Source organism: Ochotona curzoniae, unplaced genomic scaffold, assembly GCF_017591425.1.
Source record: "Ochotona curzoniae isolate NIBS_2020 unplaced genomic scaffold, NIBS_Ocur_1.0 contig_832, whole genome shotgun sequence".
NCBI lineage: Eukaryota > Metazoa > Chordata > Mammalia > Lagomorpha > Ochotonidae > Ochotona > Ochotona curzoniae.
Window position 1 is genome coordinate 110322 of NW_024466580.1, and position 24580 is coordinate 134901.

At 41.8% G+C, this 24580-nt stretch overlaps 1 protein-coding gene across 1 annotated transcript in view; it reads right to left on the reverse strand.

Annotated features, from left to right (window-relative positions):
* Positions 1–1858: 1858 nt before the first annotated feature.
* Positions 1859–24580, reverse strand: part of LOC121164561 (beta-galactosidase-1-like protein 2) — a 69954-nt gene continuing 47232 nt past the window's right edge. The window contains exons 10-21 of the mRNA XM_040992715.1: positions 21934–22018; positions 21116–21253; positions 19434–19514; positions 18734–18840; positions 11460–11606; positions 7479–7481; positions 4614–4682; positions 4102–4189; positions 3410–3497; positions 2764–2875; positions 2055–2171; positions 1859–1936 (exon numbers count right to left, since the gene is read on the reverse strand). Coding sequence (XP_040848649.1) covers positions 1859–1936; positions 2055–2171; positions 2764–2875; positions 3410–3497; positions 4102–4189; positions 4614–4682; positions 7479–7481; positions 11460–11606; positions 18734–18840; positions 19434–19514; positions 21116–21253; positions 21934–22018 — 1113 coding nt within the window. The remainder of the gene's footprint in view (positions 1937–2054; positions 2172–2763; positions 2876–3409; positions 3498–4101; positions 4190–4613; positions 4683–7478; positions 7482–11459; positions 11607–18733; positions 18841–19433; positions 19515–21115; positions 21254–21933; positions 22019–24580) is intronic.

A 24580-nucleotide genomic window follows, 5' to 3' on the forward strand; every position in this document is an offset into this window, starting at 1 on the left:
CAAGTCCAAATGGCAAACAAACATATGAAAAAATGTTCCAGCTCCCTAGCAATAAGGGAAATCCAAATTAAAACATCGATGAGGTACCACCTAACACCAGTAAGATTGGCCCACATAAACAAGAACACCAACGACGCTTGCTGGCGAGGATGTGGGGAAAAGGGAACCCTACTCCACTGCTGGTGGAGCTGCAAATTGGTACAGCCTTTATGGAAATCAGTCTGGAGAACACTCAAACAACTCGGAATCAGCATACCATATGACCCAGCAATAGCACTCCTAGGAATATATCCAAAACACCTGTTTTACGACAAACCAACATGCATCCCTATGTTCATTGCAGCACAATCAGTAATTGCAAAAACATGGAAGCAACCGAAATGCCCATCAGCAGAAGATTGGATAAGAAAGCTTTGGTTCATCTACTCCATGGAATACTACTCAGCTATTAAAAAAAACAAAATGCAGTTCTTTGTGGCTAAATGGGCACAACTGGAAACTATAATGCTAAGGGAAATGAGCGAATCCCAAAAGATTAGATATCACATGTTTGCCTTGATTTAACCTGTAATTTTTTGTTTGGTGGTTTGTTATTTTTTGAACCTGTCATTGATACTGTCTCAACCCAGATGTTTCGAAGAATGGAACTTGCATTATTTTTAACATATTGTTTACCGAATACTATGTCAATTAATTCCATAATGTTGTATAATGATACTGAGGCCTTGTTGGGGCTTTTAACTGACTGGATCTTTACTCTGTTAGACCTATCTTCAGACCATAGAAGGTCTCCCCAAGAGGCCACTGAACTTATCTGGACAATAAGACGCTGAACTTTATGCTAGGCATGTGTTTGCAAGCAATGAATCTCAACTGAACTTGAACTATGGTTATGCAACAAGGTGGAGGAATCCACCATGGGGGGAGGGGTATGGGAGGGGTGGGGGGAATCCCCAGCGCCTATAAAACTGTACTACATAATATAATGTAAGCAACAATAAAAAAAAAAAGAACATGATAAAGAGTGTGCATCTGGTAGATTTATTTTGTGGTAAACATCAGAGACAGGTGAGCTGACAGAACCCAAAAATGGAAAGTGCCATTGTGCTGTCAGGCAGCCAGTGTGCACAACGCACGATGCAGCAGGTGCAGAGCTCTGTGGATGAGAACTGAAAGGCTACTCGTGGGACCAGTGTTGATGTGACTTGCTCAATCTCCTGCTTCACATCACAACACTCAAGACTCAGTATCCTGGGGGGGAAAAAAAGTCTAATTGGCCTTTTGACATCACATGGTTAGTTACTCAAGGAGCAGGATATAGTGGCTGATGGGGAGAAAGACAAGCTGATTGACAGTGTAGGTCTACCAAACAGGACGGGGGGAGGGGCGGTGCACAGAGAGCAAGTATCTGTTACAGGTGGGCACAGACTGTCCTATGTAAGACTTGGACCTGATATCAGGGGTCTGTGCACACCTTCCTTTAGTCATCTGAGAAAGGATAGTTCGAACAGTATGTCGCAGTTACTGAAATTGGTAGCACGAGAAAGAGCTTTAGAAGCATGATGGATTTCAGAAAAGCAAGAAATAAAAGATACTGGGATTGGTTACAGTGGGAAAACACAAATGTCTAGAATGGAGGCTGAAGGAATTGAAAGTGCCACAGAAGTGGGCTAATTTGGTCTTCTGGAAGCAGAAGATATGAGCGAAGATGTGACAAGTACAGGAGACAGCCTAGCTATACTTCCAAAGCAGCAAGGCAGACTCAAGATTCTAGGAGGCCATGCATACCCTGCCCTCTTTATCTCTGTCTCAGCTAGAAAGAGCCCAACCCATCATCCCAGATGCTGCGGGCGGCCTTTTAGCATGCCATACCCAGGATGGGCGTCTCTCGGAACTGGATCTCTTTGCCGGGCTCCAATTCCTCAAACACGATGATCTGGTGAAGAAGAATGTGGGAAGCCCTACGACACAAGGTTCGCCTCCAGAGCAAGGCTGAGTTCAAGGGCTGAAGGCTGGGAGGCAGAACTCTTTGTGCATGGGAGGGGGGAGGTTACCTCATTTCTTCCAGGTTGAAGCCAGGATCCTGGTAGGTAAAGGGTTTCCTGGGGACCAATAGCCCAGTAGCGCCCTAGGTTTTGCCCATTGATGAATACAACTCCCTTATTCCAGCCCTGAACAAGACAAGAAGAGAGGGCTGAGGATCTGTGTTCCAACATTAACAGTCAGGAGGTACACACCTTCTACACTACAGACACATCAAGTTGTAGACACACTCAGACAGGGCAGCTCATTAGCTGAGGCCCAGATGGGAGATGACTGCTAAGCCTCTTGCCATCCCCCTGCCAGGGGTTGATCAATATCCAGGCTGTAGGAAGGAGGGTTCTGATTTGTATCTTACCCTGGGTATCTACATCAAGCAGGGAATTCCCATATATATGAAGTGTTCATTAAAGCACGCAAGGCCACAGCATAACCGGTGTTGCAAACCAGTGTGGTGGCAAATGTGACCTGACATCTCACCGGCAACAGCCCAATCACAGGCCAGATGATGAGGCCATGGTGATGCGGATGTCTCCACATCTGGTCTGATATCTGGTACTAAGCTCTTCATGCAGTGGGTGCTCCACACGTCCCTACTTTTCATGAATCTGTTATATCTGTTCACCCCAAACAAGGCACAGCGTCACAGAGGGTAACAGCAGAGAGTAGGCTAAAGGTATTCTGGAGGTGGTGGGAGGAAAGTGACAAGGAAATATCACTAACCTCAAGTTTAATGTAAGTATCTTTTGGGTTCACACCAACTCTCAAAAAACCAAGGTAGAAGGCAGGTCCCTTAACATTATTTGTGACTGGTCTCCACAACATGGGGAGTTTCCTAAGAGAGAGTCAAACACCAGCAAAACAGTCATTCCTTTCTTTTATAATGTGTGTCACTGACCTCATAGAAAAGATGCTCTGCTGGACCCAGTGTCCCCTCTGTGTAGCATGGGATATGTCCAGCATGCATGATGCCCTGTGTACCCTCTGGATAACATGAGCTAAATCCAGCATGTATGAGGCTCAGTGTCTCATCTGTAGAACAGGAAATATGTCGAGCATGCATGACATCCAGTGTCCCCTTTGTATAGCATGGGGTATACCCAGCATGCATGATGCCCATTGCCCCTCTGTGTAGCATGGGATATTCGCAGCAAGCGTGATTTGAGGATGTATGTGAGAAGGGCACAGCTCACCACTCTTGCCCCAAACAACCATGAAACTTGGAATCATTTCCTTCAATGTTCTAGGTCACCATCTCTCCCATCTGAAAACCAAGGGGATCTATCTGAGTGATCTCTGAGATCCTCCTCTGAATCTGAATACTTGCCACTTTTGCTCACCTACCTGCAGTCAGAAGTCAGACACTCACCTTTGCATAAAGTTATTTTTCATCTCCAGATTGTAGATTGTAAATGCTCTTAATGGATGATTGTCCATATAGACATCCCCAGTTAAACCTGTAAGAACAGTAATATGAAGGGAGCAAGAAGAACAAGAAGTATGCAGGGATGGGCACAATCTGCGGCCAGGACTTGCTCTAAAAGAGGTGCTTTCCCAGCATCTTCTGGCTGAGGGTTTTTGCAACTTGCTACCTTGATTCTTTCCCTTCAAGGGTCCACCTCAGAGTGCTGCTGGATCTTGTACATTAATAACACAGAAGTCAACACAATGACTGCCAGGCATAGTCAGCACAGTTTCAGGATAGTTTGACTCGTAGGAATGTCAAAGCATTGAGCACAGAAGAAGGAAGGCATGTAGAACCCTCCTCAGGAGTGCCGACTCAGGACAGCCTGAAGGCAGTGAGATCCAGGGAAGTCAGAAGCATTTTTATTGTCCAGGTATACCTTAACAGTGTTCTACTATCACACTCTCCCAAGAAAGGAAAGGCAGTGTGCTGGTCCTGGTTTGGTATTTAAAGGACACGCTTGAGGGAAACGCAGCGACTTAATGATGTTATTGTAGACTCTACACATGGGTTCTGAAGCCAAAACCACCTGCTCTGGTGAGAACAGCAGGCATTTGAGGCCTGTAAGTCTCAAGCCCATGTTATATGGATCTCACCTTTTCTCTCCAAACTGATATCCTTCCCAGAAGAAAGTCGGCCTTGATTCTCCACCAGGATCCTCAGAAGATAGGAGTTCTGGTAATCCTGTCCAAGACAGACCATCCAAAGTGGGTCCCATTAGAACACACAGACCTGCTAGGCTGCTGCTGCGTGGGATGCAGGCTGAAACCCCCTAGAGCCCCCACTTCTACTGACTCCCCAGGTTCCTGGGCCTTTCTGAGAGCCACCTCAACATTTCCCCAGAGGCTGCACTGAGATTTCTGAGCACCAACTATTCAAATTGGAAAAGTTCTGCTCCCCCAAACCATGTATAACTGTACCTTAGAGAAAGGTATAGTTCTCCCTCATCTCTGCTGGGCTGCTCTGTGCAGAGAAGCCCAAAGGGAAGGGAACATTAAATGGGCTGTCCTAAAGGGAGTATAAAATGGGGTCAAGCCGGGCTCTCAACTGAACAGAGCCAACAGGTGCCATAACCGCTCATTATTGAACATTTCATTGAGTTATATACTTGTTTTATAATAGTCAGCTTATCAGTAGTATGATCCAGGATTCCAACAAATTTTTCATTCAGAAACACCTACCAAAAAAAGAAAAAAACATTGTTAACCTCGTATAAGGATCAAAAAGCTTCTATACAGCAAAGGAAACAATCAACAAAGTGAACAGGCAACCAATGGAATGGGAGGAAATCTTTGCATACTACACAAGTGATAGGGGATTAATATCTAGGATTTACAAAGAGCTTTGGAAATCCAGGGACAGAGAGAAAAAAAACACTATGAATAAATGGGCAAAGGAAATGAACAGATATTTTTCAAAAGATCAGATTCAAATGGCTAACAGGCGCATGAAAAGATGCTCAGGCTCCCTAGCCATCAAGGAGATACAGATGAAAACCACACTGAGGATACACCTAGCTCCAGTGAGACTGGCCTACCTTTAAAACTCTACTAACAACACATGCTGGCATGAATATGGGGAGAAAAGCACCCTCTTCCACTGCTAGTGGGAGTGCACGTTAGTACAACCACTATGGAAAATAGGTATGGAGAGTGCTTAGAAAACTGCAAATAAACCTGCCATATGCTCCAGCTACCCCACGCCTAGGAATATATTCAATAGAGGTGAAAGCTGTGTAGGAGAACAGGATCTGTAATACTATATTTATAGCAGCACAATCTACAATAGCAATGACATGGAAATAACCCAGATGCCCATCCAAAGAGGAGTGGTTAAAGAAACTGTGGTACACCTACTCTATGGCATATTACTCAGCCATTAAAAAACAATGAGATTATACCATTTGCAGCTAGATGGTCCCAATTAAAGACCATATAGCTCAGTGAAATGGTCAATCCCAAAAGCACAAAAATCGTATCTTCTGTCTGATATAAGGAAACCGTTGTGCAAACTGTAACATCAGTACCCCTTCCATACTGCTTCTGCTGCATCCCATGTGTTTTGATCTTTTTATTTTTATGTTCATTTCTTTCAAATAGTTTCTTTTCTTTTGTTGAATTTTATGCTGGCTCATGGATAGCACAATGCCACCATTTTACCCAAGAGGCTTTTGTGTTTTAATTTTCATTTCTTCATTCATGCACTGGTTATTCAATGGCACATCTTTCGACTCCACACTGCTGTAAATATTTTGCTTTAACTTCATTCCTGTTGTTGATTCTGTTTTACTGCTTTTCATTTAAGGGAATGTATAGTGATGGTGTAATAGAGACTATCACATCCACTTGTGAAGATACAATGCAGTATGCATCTCTACTCCAAATCAAAGATGGACTCCCAATGAAACTGTTAGACATATCTAGACAATAGGATGCTGGACTGTCTGGCATTATTTGTACCAGCAATATCAGCACACAGTTAAATAATAAACTGATGAACTTATGACTGCTTATTAAGAACTATACTATCGTAATAATATGGGGAAAATCAGTTGGGGTGGGAAATTTGGAGAGGGGATAGGGAAATCCCAAACCCTATGAAACTATACCATATAATTCAAAATTTAAAATATAATAAAGCTTAGGAAAGGAAAGGAGAGGAGAGGAAGGAAGGGGAGAGTAAAGGGGAGGGGAAGAAAAGAAAAAGAAAACATCTCTTATGGATAGGAGAAGCCAGAGCTCCACAAAGCCAAGAGGAAGTTTGGAGCAAAGATTACCTTCCTGGAGGCCAGAAACAGACCGTTTACAAATTAAGACTCTATTGAAAACAGTACAATGACAAGAGGCATGGCATGAAATGTGCAGAAGAGCATCTGGTCTTAAAATCTGGGCTGTGGTTCCACTGCTGGGCACGGGCTGGTGGGGAGGTGAAGGGTGCAGTGAACAGGAGTGGAAGGGAAGGCATGAAAGTCACAAGTAGCACAGTTGTTCCAGTGTCTGCCTGTCTTGCCCCACAGGCTCATCGCTATGCTACACAGATTTCCCGGGCTCTTAATTCAGAAAGCTGTTGCCACAATTCCATCTGGTTCTAGGGGTGATCTGAGTGCAGTTCCATTTATTGTCTATGATCTATGTCATTGTCTTGGCCCAGATCCACCCTCTGACTCAAGCTCTTTCTCTGTCTGTCCCCCTCCTTCCCTCTCTTTCTCTTTTTCTGTAATCCTGACAGTCAAATAAACATTGTAATGTAATGTTAAACTGCCACCTGTAACATCAGTATCCCATATGAGTAACAGTTCAAGTCACAGCTGTTTGATTTTCAATGCAGATCCTGCCTGGAAAGTAGTAAATGGTGACCTGAAGGCTTGGGTCCCTGTTATCATTTGGAGGACATAAAATTCCAGGCTCCTGACTTTGGCCTGGTTGCTGTCATTTTCAGTGAACCAGGAGATCTTTGCCTCTCTCTCTCTCTCTCTGCCTTTCAATCAAATAAATTCTTTTTCTTGAAAGTATGAATTTGCTTCTTGTTTGTGTCTTATTTAAGATTACAATTTTCAATGAAATTTGGATAAGAAGCCACAATAAAAATATATATAGGAATGAAAAACTTAAATGTTAATACTCTACAGAATTTTTATTTTAAGTTCATTAGGATCTAACACATTGTTTTTCAATATTTATTTTTTATTTCATTTGCAAGACATATTTACAGAGAGAGAAGAAACAATACAGAGGAAGAGATCCACTAGTTCACTCCCCAAACAGCCACAACAACTAGAGCTGGGGTTATGCAAAATCAGGAGCCGGGGGCTGCTTCTGGGTCTCTCCCATGAGTGCAGGTTGTTTTCCTAGGCACATTAATAGGGAGGCAGATCAGAAATTAAACTGAACTGCTGCCCACATTGGACACCAGCCTCAGGCAGAGGCCTAATATACCATATCATGATGCCATCCCAAGAGTTTCTATAGCCCACAACCTGTAGCATCACTTAATATTTCCCCAGGGGTGCTGGTATTTGATATAACTGTTAAGATGCTGCTTAGGATAACTGCATCCCATATCAGAGTATTTGACTCCTGCTAAAGCACACCCTGAGAGCTGGCAGGTGAAAGCTCAGGTGGTGAGCCATGTGGAAGACCCATGTGCATTTCTGGCTTCAGCCTGGCCAGCCCTGACTTTTGCAGCTCTCTGGGGAGTAAACCAGCCTATGTAAGGTGTCTCTCTGTGTCTTTTTGTCTTTGAAATATATTAAATAAATATATTGTCCTGAGGGATGAGTCACTTAGAAAACATAATGCTGGCTTTTGGGGAAATCGTGGAATTACGCAGAAACTCTCAGAAGGCACTGCAGTAGCTGCAACAGGGCTGAGGACAGACTGCAGTAGATGCACAGAGAAAGATATAGCAAGCCCTGACCATCTGTGGAATCCAAGCGACTGTGCAGGCATCAGGACGGCTGGCCAGTGGTGTCAGAAGACTGTAAATGAGGAAGTGCAGTTACAAGGCTGATGCCTCTGCAGGAAATGATAGCACTGTCACAGAGGATACAGGGCAGAGGATGAGGTGGAGGGATCTGAAATCAAAAGGTCAGGAATCAGGTTTTAAATAGCAACAGTGCAGGCAAAAGATCAGGGCAAGGATGAAGTGACAACAACATGAAAGTTAAAAGAGCTGCTGATCAGCTGTAGGCAATGGCCCCAGTTCCTTGTAGCTAGGCAAGTGTTGCACTGCTCAGAGAAAAGTAGTTCATATCTGGCAGGCATCCTGAACCTGATTAATGCCAAGTGTGTTTGTGTAGTTATACCAGTGTGCCAGCATAGTCACCTATTTTTTTTTTAATAAATGTGGAAAGCAGATGTCAGCACGTCAGTAGACAGGGTATAGAGACTCACCTGCGAGTGTCCGTGGGCCCTGCAGGCAAGGCTGGTATGGCACACTGCCAGAGGACCAGGCTTGGGGATCTGTGGACTCGAGTGGCTGTGGATAGCTCAGAGAAGCAGGTCTGGAGATGTATAGGAGGGAGGACTGCTGCAGGAGTACGTGAGAGGCGAGGAGTGACTTCTGAGAGACCTCCACCAATCTGGCTACCGCACTTGGAGGTAAACAATTGGACTGAGACTGGGTGGTTTAGAGGGGGTAAACTGGAGGACCTTTTAGGGCCAAATCAATACGCCTGTCCATACGTGAGACCTGAGCTGGGATTGTTGATCCCAACTATCACCTACTGGCACAAACAAAAGCCATGGTTGGGGAGCCTGCCTGGCAGGGCTCAACAACAGTACCCACCAGTGAGTGTTGGGACTGGTCCAGGCTATAACACCCACAGGCAACTCAAGAGTTGGGTGTAGGGCTGGCTGGGCAGCAACACCTACCAGCACACACAAAAGCCAACACTTGGGGGCAGACTGCTGAATAAGGGCCTTGCACCCACTGGCACATGTGAGATCTGGGTCTGGGAATGGGCCTGATGGGGGAACTTGGAGAACTCCCCTAGTGGGCCTTCGCTCCTGCTGGTGATCATGTAAGTCAGGGCTGGGTGTTGGTCAAGCCAGACAGGACTGCTTCACTTGTTGACAGGTGTGCGTGTTAGCTCTGTACAGGGTAGACTTTGCAGCACCAGGCCAAACTATAGCATACTGGCATGTGTGGGAACCAGGATGGGGTGTGGGCCATGCCAAGCTAGGCTTGGCTATCACACCTACTGATCAGCATGAAAGCCAGGGATGGGAGCAGGATGGGCAGGGCTAGGCTACAATACCCACCAGCAAAAGTTAGGCCTGGGAAATGGCAAGGCCAAGCCAAGTTATAGCATCTGATGGCAAAGGCCAACCTAGGTGATAGGTTATGCTGAGCTGTGTCGGAGCAATCACTGGCATGCCCAAGAACTGTGTCTGGGAATGAGCTTGGTTGGGGAACTAAGAGGACACCCCTGCTGGGCTGCGATTCCCAGTAGTGAGCATGAGAACTGAAATGGGGGTGGTGAATTGGACTGAACATGGCTGCAGCATCCCTCAGCATGGGTGTGGACTGGGTTTGGCTCCAGTACCTACTGGTGCTCTCATTCCTGGGTACTGATGCTGTTGCATTACTGGGCGAGGTCCTGTCTCCTCTCTCCACTTTCCCTGGGGGTGGGAAGGCGTGGTGGGGGAAGATTGGAGGCAGTTGTCTCATCCACTTTCCCCTATTCCTCGACCATACCACCCTAATTGGTGGTCCACATGGGCATATATCCGTCTCAACTATGTAAACATCATCAAAAATAAACTGAATTTGTTATTTTAAAAAGTACTACTGAATTCCTCTGCATGACACAGGACCAGCTGAACTTTATAAAGAAGGAGTACAAACAGTATTAAGGACACACTGGCAGGCAGGAGGCTGGGAGACAACAGGAACTTCACTTAGGAAGCTAAGGAGTCTGTGTTGGGTTATAATGAATTTGAGAAACCTAAGGACCCTACACGAAGTGAACACAAATGCCCTGTAAATGGCAAGAAAGGTTGCTTTGAAGCTAAGAGAGTGGAGGGCTGAAGGCACAAAAACAGAAATGCAGGTTGAGTATTCTTCACCCAAAATGCTTGAGACCAAAAGCGTTTCGGTTCTGATACTTTGGAATCTTGGAATAATTGCAGAAACTGTAGAAGCTAAACATTCCTCTACAAAAAAAACAGAAATTCAGGGCCTGGTGTTGTAACCTAATGGCTAAAGTCCTTACCTTGCAAGCCCGGAATCCCATATGGGTACCTGTTCTAATCCTGGCCACCATGCTTTCCATCAGATCCCTGCCTGTGGCCTGGAAAAGCAGTAGAGGACAACCCAAAGCCTTGGGACCCTGCAAGTGTGTGAGAGACCCAGAAGAGGTTCCAGGCTCCTGGCTTCGAATCAGCTCAGCTCCTGTTACTGTGGTCACTTGAAGAGTGGATCAGCGGACAGACGATCTTCCTCTCTGTCTCTCTTACTCTCAGTATATCGGATTTTACAATAAAAATAAATAAATATTTTTTTTAAAAACCTGAAATCCAAAACATTTTGGAGACCATTTCAGATTTGGAATTTTCAATTTAGGGATGCTCAATTTGTTCCTGAACCCCTGGGAGAAAATGATGGAGGCCCAAAGTGGAAGAGCAAGAAACTTTATCAACACCTACAGAAAACAGCTCTGAACTTGGAGAAGATGATGGTTTAGCTTTTGCTCTTTTACTTTGAAAGCCATTGAACTTCTCAGATTTCGTTATTTACTATCATTATCTCAGACGGATATTTAAGTTACATGAGAGGGGCCAGCTAAAATATACCATGTAAACATGAGAGACTATCGAGCAATACAACACTACATAAGTTCTTCCCAAGCCTCTTTAACATCATCAGTCTCTCTTTCGCTTTCTCCCTCTCTCCTTCCCTTCCTCCTCCTCTTTCCCTCTTCTTTTCAAATAAGTAAATAAACTTAAAAGCATTATCAGAAATAATGAAATGTGTATTATGTTCAGGCATACTTCACAAAAGAGAATGTTTCCTTGAACAAAAAAAAAAGGGGGGGGAGTCTTTTCTTTTGTAATTCAGTCTATATGAAATATGAAATATCCAGGAAGGCAAATCCATACAGATGGGAAGTTAATTAGGGCTTACCAAGAACTAGGAGATGGTAGAATTGAGATTTGACTTCTAATCGGAATAGTCTTTCTCTGAGGATAATGAAATGTTTTCAAATTAGGTAACAGTGATGGCTGTAACACTCAGTGAATGTTTGGAAAACACCGAATTACAAAACAGAGTGCACCACTGGCTCCCATGAAGCAGGTGCCTCTCCAGAGTATTTCTGTACCCTAGATGGACAGCACAGCACAAGTATGAAGACAGCTACGTTTGAAGCTCAAGAAGATATATCACTTAGACATTCACTTCAGCAACACAGCCAAGTGACAACTGACACTGAGCCTTACTAATTGGCCCTTACCTGGCCCCGATCTTGAACGTGACCCCTGGAATCCAGGTGGTTTGCAGACAACACAGTAGTCTCATAAAGTGTGTACCCAAAGGCCTGGCCACTGTTGCCATTCACGGGCAGCATCTCCATGGAAATGGGCTTCATTGACCTGGTTGGCTGTGTCAGGGACAGAAGTAAGCAAAGGCTGAAGGCTCAGGCTGCATGGAAACCCTCAGAATACCCACTTGAAAAGGATGACCCATGAGTCCTGCTAAAAGGAGCATGAAAAATAAATATGCAATGGGAAACACACTTGAATTTTACCACATAAATTGCCTTTTTTGGTTTACAATCCAACCCAATACTTCTCTGTGCTGACCAGTGAATTTTGGTACATAGATGGTACAGCTGACGTCAAAAAAAAGAGAATGGTGAGCGGGGGAAATCCAAGCACCTATAAAACTGTATCACATAATACAATGTTATTAACAATTAAAAAAAATAAAGATTAAAAAAAAGAGAGAGAATGATGTACTGGCCTGGCTGAATACATACAAGAGTCTGTCACGGCAATCCCAACCCAGCTATGTCATGTCTTCTCCATCCTTGGCCTTTTCTATTGTTCCTCTTCAGAACACCTGAGAGAGTAGTTCTGGCTTTGGTCATATTAGCTATGGTCATTCATAGACCCTGTGATCCAGTCCTGATCCAATGTACTCCAGGTCTGCCTCTTCATCTCTGCTGTATCTTCACCTAAAAACATTCATCGACACTTCTGCTGCTGTATCTCATAAACTGTCTAAACGACAACACTCTACACCCCACTCTTTTTCCTTTAGGATAAGCAACATTACTCCTACAGACAGGTAGAAAGTGTAGGAGGTATCTTGTCCCTCCCCCTCCACGTCCCATGTCCACCACTCATTACCTTCTTTATATATGTCACTGGTGCTTCTTTGTTCCTACAACCTAAACTCACTGGGCATCTGTGTGGTTCCGTCACTCTGGCCTGGCCCCACACTACAGAGCCACTAAGGATGGCAAAGTTGTCATCTGAGTCAGCACTGCTCAAAAACAGTAACCTAATCTCCAGGAAAGTGTCCACATTTTTTAGCATGAAAGCGTGGCCTTTGAAACTTTTTTTTTTAAGTGAAAAAAAAAAAAATTGGTAATTCTGGGTGAGCAGAGCCATGCAGTCTGAAAATCCTGGGGAACCAAAACATAAAGACATCAAAAGTTATAGGCATGTAGGGGAACACACCAGCCAACTTGCAGGGGCTCCTGCTGGTCTAAGTAGAAACAACTTGAACGAGAAAAAGAGACTGCAGTGGGGAGGTGACAACAGTAAAGACACTAATCATTGATGAGTTGATAATCACATGAAAGCAAAAACAGTTCATTGACTACCTTTGGGAGATACCAGCAAGTAATTCTATTATCCTGATAAAAGAAAATATTTAAACTTGCTTAAGGATAATAAGATAATTTGCAAAGGGAAGTTTTTCCTGATATAAGAATCAAGATAAATTTAAAAATCAATAATATGGTTACGGTGATACAAATTTTCAAAGGCTTTATTGAGATACTGGTTATAGGCAATGTCGATGGCTATTGAAACCAGTTGGGTAAAAGCTGGTAGGGAAATTGTCAATGAACAAGTTAGTCATAAATAATCTGAACCCACTGATCAATTACAAAGGCAGAAACAGAAGCCACATTGTGGCACAATCAATTAAGCTGCTGCCTACAAAACCAGCATCCCATCCAAGCACCACTTGGAAGTCCCAGCTGCACACTTCTGAGCTAGATCCATGATAATCCTCTTCAGAAAGTGACAAAAGATAGCTGAAGTGTTTTGGTCTCTTCCAACCACATAGGGAATCTAGATGGAGTTTCTGTATCCTGGCCTCAGCCTGGCCCAGCCCTGGAGATCTTGTAGTTTGGACCACTTGTGAAGTGAACCAGTGGAAAGAAAAACTCATTCTCCTTCTGTCTCTCTCTCTCTGTAACTGTGCCTTTCAAATAAAAATAAATATAATTTATTTATAATAAATACACTTGCAAACAGATAAACAACAAACCTATCCACCTATCTATCTATTTATTTATATAAATTGAACAATTTCCATGCATTTTACAACAGAGAATCAGGAGCATGTTGATACGTCCCATCTAACACTACTTCCTGCCTGCCTTCCCCACTCACAATCCTCATCCTTTAACTCTTTGATTTTCTAATTTTATAACAGCATACTTTCATTTCACTTCAAAATTAGCTCAACACTTCATTAGGTAAAGATATCAATACATAGCAAGTAGAAAATTTTAAAAACCTATTCTTCCTTAGGAGTATAAGCCAAAACTGTAAACACTAATTGCCTCTTGCTTTATTTATACTCTGCTTACTAGTTACCCCAGTTCAGGTAACACACTAAGCGTAATGGTTTCCAATTGCATTCGTTTCATTGCAAAAGACAAGACTGAGATCTTTTTATGACTGAGGAGTATTCCATAATGTATATAGATTACATTTTCTTTGTCCAGTCTTCCATCAATGGTCAACTGGCTAGGTCTCTCTTTTAGCTATTTGGAATTTAGCTGCCATAAACATGGGAATACAGATAGTTCTCTCACATGCTGACTTCATTTCATTTGGATAATTCCCAGGAGTCAAATCACTGGGTAATATGCTAGATCTATTTTCAGATTTCTGAGGGATCTCGATATTGTCTTCCATAATGGTCACACTACAATGGATTACAGTACTGTTTTTCCCACACCCTCATCAGCATTTATTGGTTTTTGATTTTCAGATGACAGTCTTTCTAACTGGGATGAGTGAAACCTCACAATGATTTCTACATTCATTTCTCTGATAGAAAGTGAACCTAAAAGTTTATATATATATATATATCTTGGTCAGTTAAATTCCATCCTTCTTAAAATGCCTGTTCACAGTCAAAACCAAAATAAACAAATGGGACTACATCAAACTAAAAATCTTCTGTACAGCAAAGGAAATGATCAACAAAGCAAAGAGGCAATCAACAGAATGGGATAAAATCTTCACACACTACACAACAGATAGGGGACTGAAATTCAGGACTTACAAGGAGCTGAATCTCAACAACAGCAAACAACCCCGTTAAGAAGTGGGTGAAGGAAATGAGCAGGAATGCTTCGAAAGAAAAATTCAGATAGCTAAGAGACATAACAAAAAATACTCAGGCTCTGTAACTATCAGAGACATGCAAATAAAAACCACATTGAGGTTCCACTTAACTCCAGTGAGAATGGCTACATACAGAAATTATCCAACAACACCTGCTGGTGAGGATGTAAAGAACAAAGCTACTCTACCGCACTAATTGGAACGGAGACTAATGCACACACTATGGAAGTCAGGATGGAAAATGCTCAGACAACTGAAAATTGATCAGCCACATTACTCAGCTATCCCATTCCTGGGGATATATCCAAGGGAAATGAAATCTGCATATGAGAAAGGGACGTGTAATTCTATATTTACAGCAGCACAATCTGCAATAGTGATGATATGAAAACAACCCAGATGCCCACCAAAAGAAGAATGGAAGAAGAAGTTGTAGCACATATCCATGGAATACTACTCAGCCATTAAAAAGAATGAAATTTGACCATTTGCAACAAAATGGTCGCAACAGAAGACCATTACACATAGTGAAATAAACCAGTATCAAAAGAACAAATACCACATTTTCTCTCTGATAAAAGATACAAGGCAATCTTCATGCAAAATGAAAGACTAATAGGTATATAGGTAAATAATATATACATATATTCTCCTAAACAAACTGTATAATGGAGACTAGAGAACCGGGAAATAATGTACAGTATACATCTCTGTCCCTGAATAAGAAGGATGCCTGATGAAACTGCCAAACACACACCTTGACAATTGATACTAGATTTTCTTCCGTCACCTATACATACAATATTATGATACATGTAAATGGCAGAGGATTTGAAATGTGACTGCAGCTGAAGAACTACATACATAATATGAGGAAAATGGAGGTGGGTGGCATGTGGAAGGAGGAAATAGATTGGGGAGGTGGGAGATCTACAGCTACAAAACTCAACAATGAAAAACAGTAATAAAAATAACTGTAAAATGAGTACAGAGGATTTCCACTTACGTCTTCGAGTCAGTCTCAAAATGTTTGTTATACAATTTATGAAAATATATTTGCTAATAAATCCAAATATATTGTCTTTTTATAGAATCTAAGAAGTGAATAGTATTTTGTTTACATTTTTAAAGATTTGTCTCATTTATACTTACCTAACTTATGTTTAGGTATAACCATGAAAGTAATTTGCAATCCAATATTTGTAGCAGCACAGTCCACAACAGTGAAGACATGGGAACAACCCAGATGGCCGTCGACAGACGAATGGATAAAGAAATTGTGGTGCATCTCCTCCATGGAACAGTACTCAGCCATTAAAAAGAATAGGTTCCTATCATTTGCAACACAATGGCCCCATGTAGAGACCATTCTGCTCAGTGAAGCAAATCAATCCCAAAAGAAGAAATATCATATGTTCTCTCTGATATAAGGGAACATTCATGCAAAATACAAAACAAATAGATGCATAGGCAAGCAATTATATACATATATTCCTGTAGGCGAATCATATAATAAAGACTAGCATACTGGGGAATGAAGATACATTGCAGTATGCGTTTCTACTCCCAAGTAAAAGGAAAAATCCAAGAAAAACAGTTAAATATACCTTGGCAATATGATACTAGATGTTCTATCTTTGTCTATGTTTAAAATTCTATTACGTACTTAAATAGCAGAATGTTCAACTTGTAACTGTCACTAAAGGATTATACTATTGTAATAATGTGGAAGAAAATGGCGAGGGGAAAGTAAGGAAGTAGGGGGGGAGGTCAAGGGGAAATAACATCAATACCAAAAAATGTATCTTTTTAAAACACAAAATAAGTTTAAAAGGAAAAATGGCTGCTCATGTATTTTGCTCATTTCAAAACTATACTGTTGGGCCCGGCGCGGTGGCGCAAGTGGTTAAAGGTCCTCGCCTTGCACGCCCAGGATCCCATATGGTCGCCGGTTCTAATCCCGGTCAGCCCCGCTTCCCTTCCAGCTCCCTGCCTGTGGCCTGGGAAAGCAGTCGAGGACAGCCCAAAGCTTTGGGACCCTGCACCCACGTGGGAGACCCGGAAGAGGCTCCTGGCTTCGGATCGGCATAGTATCGACCCGTTGCGCTCACTTGGGGAGTGAATCATCGGACGGAAGATCTTCCTCTCTGTCTCTCCTCTCTGTATATCCGCCTTTCCAATGAAAAAAATAATAAAAATAAATCTTAAAAAAAAAAAAACTATATTGTTTTGTTGCTGAGGATTCTGAACTACTTATAGATTCTGGATATTAATCCTCTATCAGTTGTAGTTTACATTTTTTTTTCATTTGTTTTTTGCCTTTTTTCTGCTAACAGCATCCTTTTCAGAACAGAAACTTCTTAGCTTGCTGTAAGCCACTTGTTTATTTTTGCTTTAACTGCCTATGCTCTGTGGTCTTTTCCAAGCCTTTGCCTACACCTGTGTTTTGAAGAGACCCCCTCATGTTTTCCTCATGTAATTTAATGGTATCAGGCCATACACTAAGATCCATCATTCATTTAGAGTTAATTTTGGGGACCCGGTGGCATGGCCAAACGGCTAAAAGTCCTCGCCTTGAATGTGCCAGGATCCCATATGGATGCCGGTTCTAATCCCGGCAGCTCCACTTCCCATCCAGCTCCCTGCTTGTGGCCTGGGAAAGCAGTCAAGGACAGCCCAAAGCTTTGGGACCCTGCACCCACATGGGAGACCCGGAAGAGGTTGCTGGTTCCCGGCTTCGGATCAGTGCAGCACTGGCCGTTGTTGTGGTCACTTGAGGAGTGAATCATTGGATGGAAGATCTTCCTCTCTGTCTCTCCTCCTCTTGGTATATCTGACTTTGCAAAATAAATAAATAAATCTTTCAAACAAAAAGAGTAGGGTGAGGAGAGCAGGGATGACACAGAATAGGCATGTACTGATGAAGTGGACATTCTGCACCTGGGAATTCACTACTTCCTCCAATTCCCAAATTCCACAGGAAAATATTAAGCACCGCAAAGGCATCCAATATGAAGTTCCAGCTTTATTTCCAACAATTTCCACAAAGATCTTGTCCTCAAATCTGATCTGTAGTTCCCCAGGAACGCAGCTGCTCCATGACTTTACCCACAGAGCACAGTGTCAGACTCTTTGACTGTCCCTGCTCATACAGCTGCCAGCCCATCAACTCCCATCCACGCTTGCCATTTCAAAATAAACTCAACCAGAATATTACGAGGGGCCTGGTGGTCATCCAGCCTTCTGATCGCATCTCTACAATAACCAGAGCTAAGTGCTAAGGAACAGACACTCACTGTTTAACTCACGTGCAATCCTATGAAGTAGGGACAATTGCTAGTCAGGGTATGTGGGGCCTCACAGCTGATAAACACTGGAACAAAAACTTGAGGTCCCAATGGTCCAAGTCCAGAGCTTGTGTGTATCGACACAGTATGGAGTGCCCCCAACAGGACAGTCCTGGAGGACTGCCTCAGTCCTCCACCCCAACACCCAGCACATGAAATCCTCTAACTCCACTTCAATCAACTTTCTCACTCATTAACCTGGAAGCTGCTTAAAATGTGATCTTGAAAATACAGTTCTCAAAACATTAGTAGGTGTTAAACGATGCATCACTAAGGATGAAGGGTTTTTTTTCTAGACCAATAGTTTTCAAACTGCATGCCTGGGAAGTCTGAGGGAAGTTTGGAAGTGAAATGGCCACCTAGAAAGGGATGGCTGAGCCTGAAGGAGGATAAAATTATATAAGCACAGAACAAGACGCTGACTCACCCAATTCACGTTTCACACACTGCATGCCACACTCAGTTTGGGACTCCTCCACTTAAAAGTTTGAAAACCATAACCCTAGCTCATTTTTTCATTGTCATCAGATTTAAAAGGCAAGGGGTTGTTATTAGGTTCCTGTAATGTCTATGTTATTGCTCAAAAGTTAATATTCTAATCTGAATTCTTCTTCTGAATTTCCTATTCTGAACTGCGAAACTGGAAGAAACCAAAAATCCAAAGGACTGCTTTGTGCCTCTCCCTTCCCAACATCATATATTCCATGTCTTCCGAGCTAAGATTTGGTCTTCTCACCTTTTTATATGAAGGCTAACCCATGTCTCTATGCTTGAGAAAGGCTCACCTGTTCCAGATAGGGCAGGATATCCCACAGTGACACGAAGTGGAATGATGTCAATGACCTGTATAGCAGCTTCCGCTTACGTTCTAGTTTGTTGGTGTTGGGGAACACTGCAATGAAAAACAAGCGACTGGGCCATTGCACAAACCTCTCCCAATCACCTACAGGAACAACAGAAGCCCAACTCTCTCTAGAAATAAGGACTACAGGCATGTTCTGTAATTACAGGAAGTTATTCAGCAGGCAGTGACTGATTGAGGGTACCCACATACCCTTTCCCTAGGGTGCCCTACTTGGAGGAGGGAACATATCAAACCCCTGATAGACCATTCATCGGTCCCAGCTGCTCATCAGAATCTTCTAAAGGTTAGTGGGCTTGACACCACCCCTTCCATCCCACCACCACCAAGGCAAGCTAATCTAACAGTTCTGGCAAGGGCTTCACACCTTCGCTTTTTAAAAGTTTCGTGAACAATTAGAATGCATGGCCAAGACTAAATAACTTGGCCTTTAGTGTTGACGACCTGGGAAGCAGATCCTGCATTTGTGCAAGTTTGAATTTCTAGTACCTCATGATAAAATAGACGGGAGCAAGCTAGATGTATTCCAAAATGAAGCGCTCTACCCACTCCCTCCCTGCTTCACAGGACAGAAACCCTTTGAGAAACTGAGTTGTCATTCATATTGAAGTGTTGCTAAGTACCTGTTACAGAGCTAAAAAAGTCTTGAAACACAGTGTACTCAGGTGTGTACTCCCCACCTTCTCTCAGCAGAGACCCGTAGTCTGAAAAATACAGAGACAATTATCATTTTACCCAGGAAAAACCTACTTCCGCTTCTTCCATAAAGAAAAAAAATGAGAATTTAGTAGCAAAATTATATTTAATTCAGCAGCTTGGGGAGAAGAAGCTTAGGTATTTAAGCAAGAGAATATCACATGCCAGTTATTCTAACCAAGGATGGTCTGCTTTTAACAGCAGACAGTTAGCACCACACCATGGGTCTATAAAACACCCAGCTGAAAATCAAGGCCCTCTGCTTGAAGGTCTTTATTTCACTTTCAGCTTCCCATCTGCTCTCTGAGTAGATCTGTGGACTTCAAGAAGACACACATATACACACACTGCTCCTATCAGGAAAGTCAAAGTGGTTCTGCAGAGAGCTTCAAGGACCAAGGAGCTGCATGGTTGGTAGACAAGACTAAACTGTCGCTTTTTGACTTGGTCCTTACAAGATGGCTTCTACAAGGAAGATGAGCAAGGTCTACCCTTCCATCAACACAGTGATGACCTGAGTCCACCATCAACACGCACCCTCTTGGAAGAGATGGGACTCAAGATCTGCACATTGATACCAGACTCAACAAAGCATCTGGGCCAAAGGAATAAGGGATATACTGTTTCACAGCTGCATGACATTGGTCAGAAACATGCAGAACATGAAGACTCATCAAATAATCTCTACAGTGCAGTTAGCTATGTACCAGTCACCACTTCCAAAATCTGCCTTGTGGCTGAGAACTGATAAGCTGCAAAACTGACTTTTTCTGGTTTATTTTTTTAGCTGCAACGTAATGCGCGTTTCCTAAAGTAGTATCTGATGATGCTATCACTTGGGAAACTTTCCCTAAATAAAGATGCCAGAGTTTTAATCACTCCCCAGAGCCTGATTATTTTGGAAAGAGAGGATCTAATGTGCTTGGAAAAAAAAAATGGTTTGAGTTAATGTTAACAGTTTTTCCAAAAAAAAAAAAAAAAAAGAAGAAGAAGAAGAAGAAGAAAAAGAAAGAACATAGAGTTCAATTGCCATTGGCCTCTTAGCACATTTTAATAAACAACTGTGGAGAGTAAAGGGCACCGATGGGAAGATAGAGTGGGAATTATCACTGTGCTCCTAAGTCTGTATATGTGAAACACTTGAAATGTGTGTACCTTATATAAAGAAAATAACTTTAAAAAATAAAATAAGTGGTCACCAGTGTTATAATGACAACCAATGGAGGAAAAATATTTGTTATTTATCTTGTGTGCATTTTAATTTTAAGTAAAGTTACACTATGTACATCACACAAAAAATAAACACCTTTGTAATCAATAGCGCTTAGAGTTGCAAAAACAATACAATAGTGTAAATAAGTACGATAGTATAATTAAAAATAAAAAGGTTAAACTGCCACCCTTCCTGCTTGCAAAGTCTAGGTTCTAGCAGTAGGAAAACTCCAATGTTGTCAAAAACAGACATCAACCAGCAAACCCCAGCACATGTTAAAGGCATAAGAAACAAATCATTCTGAAGATAGGCTCCTTAGAGGCCTACCCTAATGACCTCCGGACACCAGTGAGAAGGTGGCCCAAACTGAGACAGTTCCAGAGAACATGCACTTGCCATAACTGGTGATCACAGGGGAGTACTGATCCAAAATCTTAGCTCCAGCCATGAATCCAAAGTTGGTGCCACCATGGAACATATGGAAGTTGAGGGAGAAGTTGAAACTGAACATTTCACGCACATCCTTCATCAGCACTGTAGATCAGAAGCAGAAAAAGAAATGGAGGAAAGAATCAGTATTTGAAAGAATTAATAGGTCTTTGTGTATTCCCAAATGTTCTACAACTCAAAATACTCAGGATCTCCAAACATGAAGATCAGTCAGAACTGACTGGCAAGGATTGCTGGGGTTTTCCCCTGCTCCAGTTTTATAACTCAAAGGTATGTACTACTTTATCTGTTTTTTTTATTTTCAGGAAGATATTACTTTCCATAGAACAAACTGTGTATGAAACATTTGTTTGTGCCTCATACTAATTTCTGACAGTGGTTGATCTGAAATTATTGCATCAGGAATATTTTTCTTCCAACTCCATTTGAAAGATCATCAACAATTTTCCAGGGTGACCTCCACTCAACACAATTCTATTTCATTTTCATATTTGTTCAAAATACCTTAAGAAACTCACCAATGGAAACCCTGCTAAAATTTATAATTCAATTACAATGACCTCTGAGGTGCTTGTTTGTGCTGTCACTTCCCTGCAAGTAAGTATGAGTCTCTGAGTTATCTACTTAACCACTTGGTGCTCATAAATGTGTCAGATTTAGACCCACTGCCCCTAAAGATATCATGTCCAATAAGGAGCACAAACATCAACCCAGTGCTATCTCGTCTGGGTGTTTCCTCAAGAAAGGGACAAGGGAGCACTTGCCTTGTGGATCAGAAGTTTGACGGAGGCGTCCCCACACGTCAGCAGATGCTGCTGTGTATACTGTCATCAATATAGGACTAGAACCCTGAAGAGATGAAGTGTAAGTGAGAAAGTTCAGAAGCCCTGCATTGCATAGAAGGGAATCATAAAGTCCAGAGCTCAGAGGTCACTTCTCCTCTAAGAGAATCCTCTCTGCTCACAAACCCTGAGATCTACTCTCCCCATTTTTACAGTATCATTATGTCTCATGTGGTTTTGCTAGTCCTTTTGTCCAAGCTTTGTAGATCAGCTGTCATTTCAATATGGTCCATCATTGACTTGCGCAAGCAGATCAGAAGTCTCAGAAGAAAGTATCTGATGCAGAGGATGGATTAAAAATGTTCAGCAAATGAACACACAAAATACTGAATCCTATTAAATGTGAATTCCCAGGACCCTAAATCCCCATACACGTTCTTCTGTCCACCTTGCCAGGATCTAGAGGATCTTCTAGTCACTTCCTCCTTCTAGTCCAATATGATTTGCTATTTGGCCTATTTAGATTAACAAAGAAAAAGGGGGGAAAATACCCTAAAATATAGAGATGGAAAAGAAGACATTATAACTGACACCACTGAAATGCAAAGGATTGTAAAAAGCTAAAAACAATATGCAAATAAACATTTTGAGGAAACGGATAAATTTCATGTAACCAATGAAAATTAAATGAAGAAAATACAATCTAAATAGACATATATGAAACCAAGAGCTTGAAGCAATAGTTAAAGGTCTTCCATCAAGGAAGCTCCTGGTAGCTTTACTACTGAATTCCACAAAATAATCCAAGGAGCGAATAACTGAAAATCTCTTCAAACTACTCTGAAATGTTGAATAAGATAGAAACCCATAAACATCTTTTTGTGAGGCCAACCAAAGACATGACACAAAATGCACAGACTACATCCTAAATGAACATGATGAAACAATACATAATAAGATATGAGCAAACAGAATACAAAACTACATGAAAAATGTTATGCATTATCATTAAGTAAGATTTATCCCATAAACCCAAGAGTGGTTTTATACTTGCAATTAATAAATATAAAGCACAATAGAATGAAGAATATTCTTTGGTCATCTCAGTGTGTGGAGAGAAAGTACTTGAAAAGATTCAATATCCACTCATAATCAAAAAAAAAACCTCTACAGACTAGGTAGGGAAGGAACATTATACAAAATTACAGAAGTTATATCTAACAAACAAGCAGTAAACATCATACTGAAATGGGGAAAACTGAAATCATCTCCCTCATATCTGGAACAAGACAAATACATCCACTTTAACCATTCTTATTCAATTTAGTACTGGAAGTTTTAGCAAGAATAATTCAGGGGAAGACAGAAATTAAGGGCATGATATTTGAAAAGAGAAAGCAAATTATCCATGTTGCACCTGACATGGTGTTTTACATAGAAAAATCCCACAGCCTATCAAGTAGCTGTGAACTGATAAATTCAATAAACTTGCAGCCTACAAAATATATAGATTCATTAGTGGCTTTCTGAATGCTAATGAGGAGCTCACAGAAACAAAAATCAAGAAATCTCTTCGGGCCCAGTGCAACAGCGTAATGGTTAAGGTCCCCGCTTTGAACACACCAGGATCCCATATGGGTGCCGGTTCTAATCCCAGCAGCTCCACTTCCCATCCAGCTCCCTGCTTGTGGCCTAGCAAAGCAGTCGAGGATGGCCCAAAGCCTTGGGACCCTGCACCCACGTGGGAGACCTGGAAAGAAGTTCCTGGCTCCTGGCTTTGGATCAGCACAGCACCAGCCGTTGTTGCGGCCACTTGGGGAGTGAATCATTGGACAGAAGATCTTCCTCTCTGTCTCTCCTCCTTTCTGTATATCTGCCTTTCCAATAAAAATAAATAAATCTTAAAAAATAATCTCATTTACAATAGCCATAAAAACATAAAATATTTAGGAATAAATTTAACCAAATAATTGAAAGATATCTGTGATAGAAATTAGCAAATATTGATGAAATAAATCACTATGAGTACATAGTGGAAAGACAGTCCTTGTACATGGATCATAAGAATATAATTTGAATGTCTACATGATCTAAAGCAAGCTATAAAATCAATGCAATCCCTACAAAAATACCAATGACATTCTTCACAAAAATTTTATGATTACTTCAGAAAAAGCAACTATAAAATTAATTTTAGAAAATTACAAAATACCCAGAGTAGCCAAAGCAATGCTGAACAAGAAAATCAAGCTAGAGGCATCACAGTATCTGACTTTAAACCATATTATAAGCCTATCATGATTAAAATGGGATAACATTGTCATAAAAACCAATACATATGTCAATGGAACAGAATGGAGAGCCAAGAAATTGATCCAGATATTTTTTCTTGGAAAAAAAATGCTTAGATCACTTTAGACAAAAGTGTTTAGACTAGGCAGCTGAGTAAGGATAATCTCTTCAACAAGAAGTGTAAGCATAAGATGGGTATATATATGTCAAAGAAAGAAATCCAATCCTTACTTCTCACCATAAACAAAAATCTATTCAAGATGGATCAAAGACCTAAATTTAAGACCCAAGGCTACAAAGTAGCTGGAAGGAAATACAGAGCAAACACTCTAAGGCA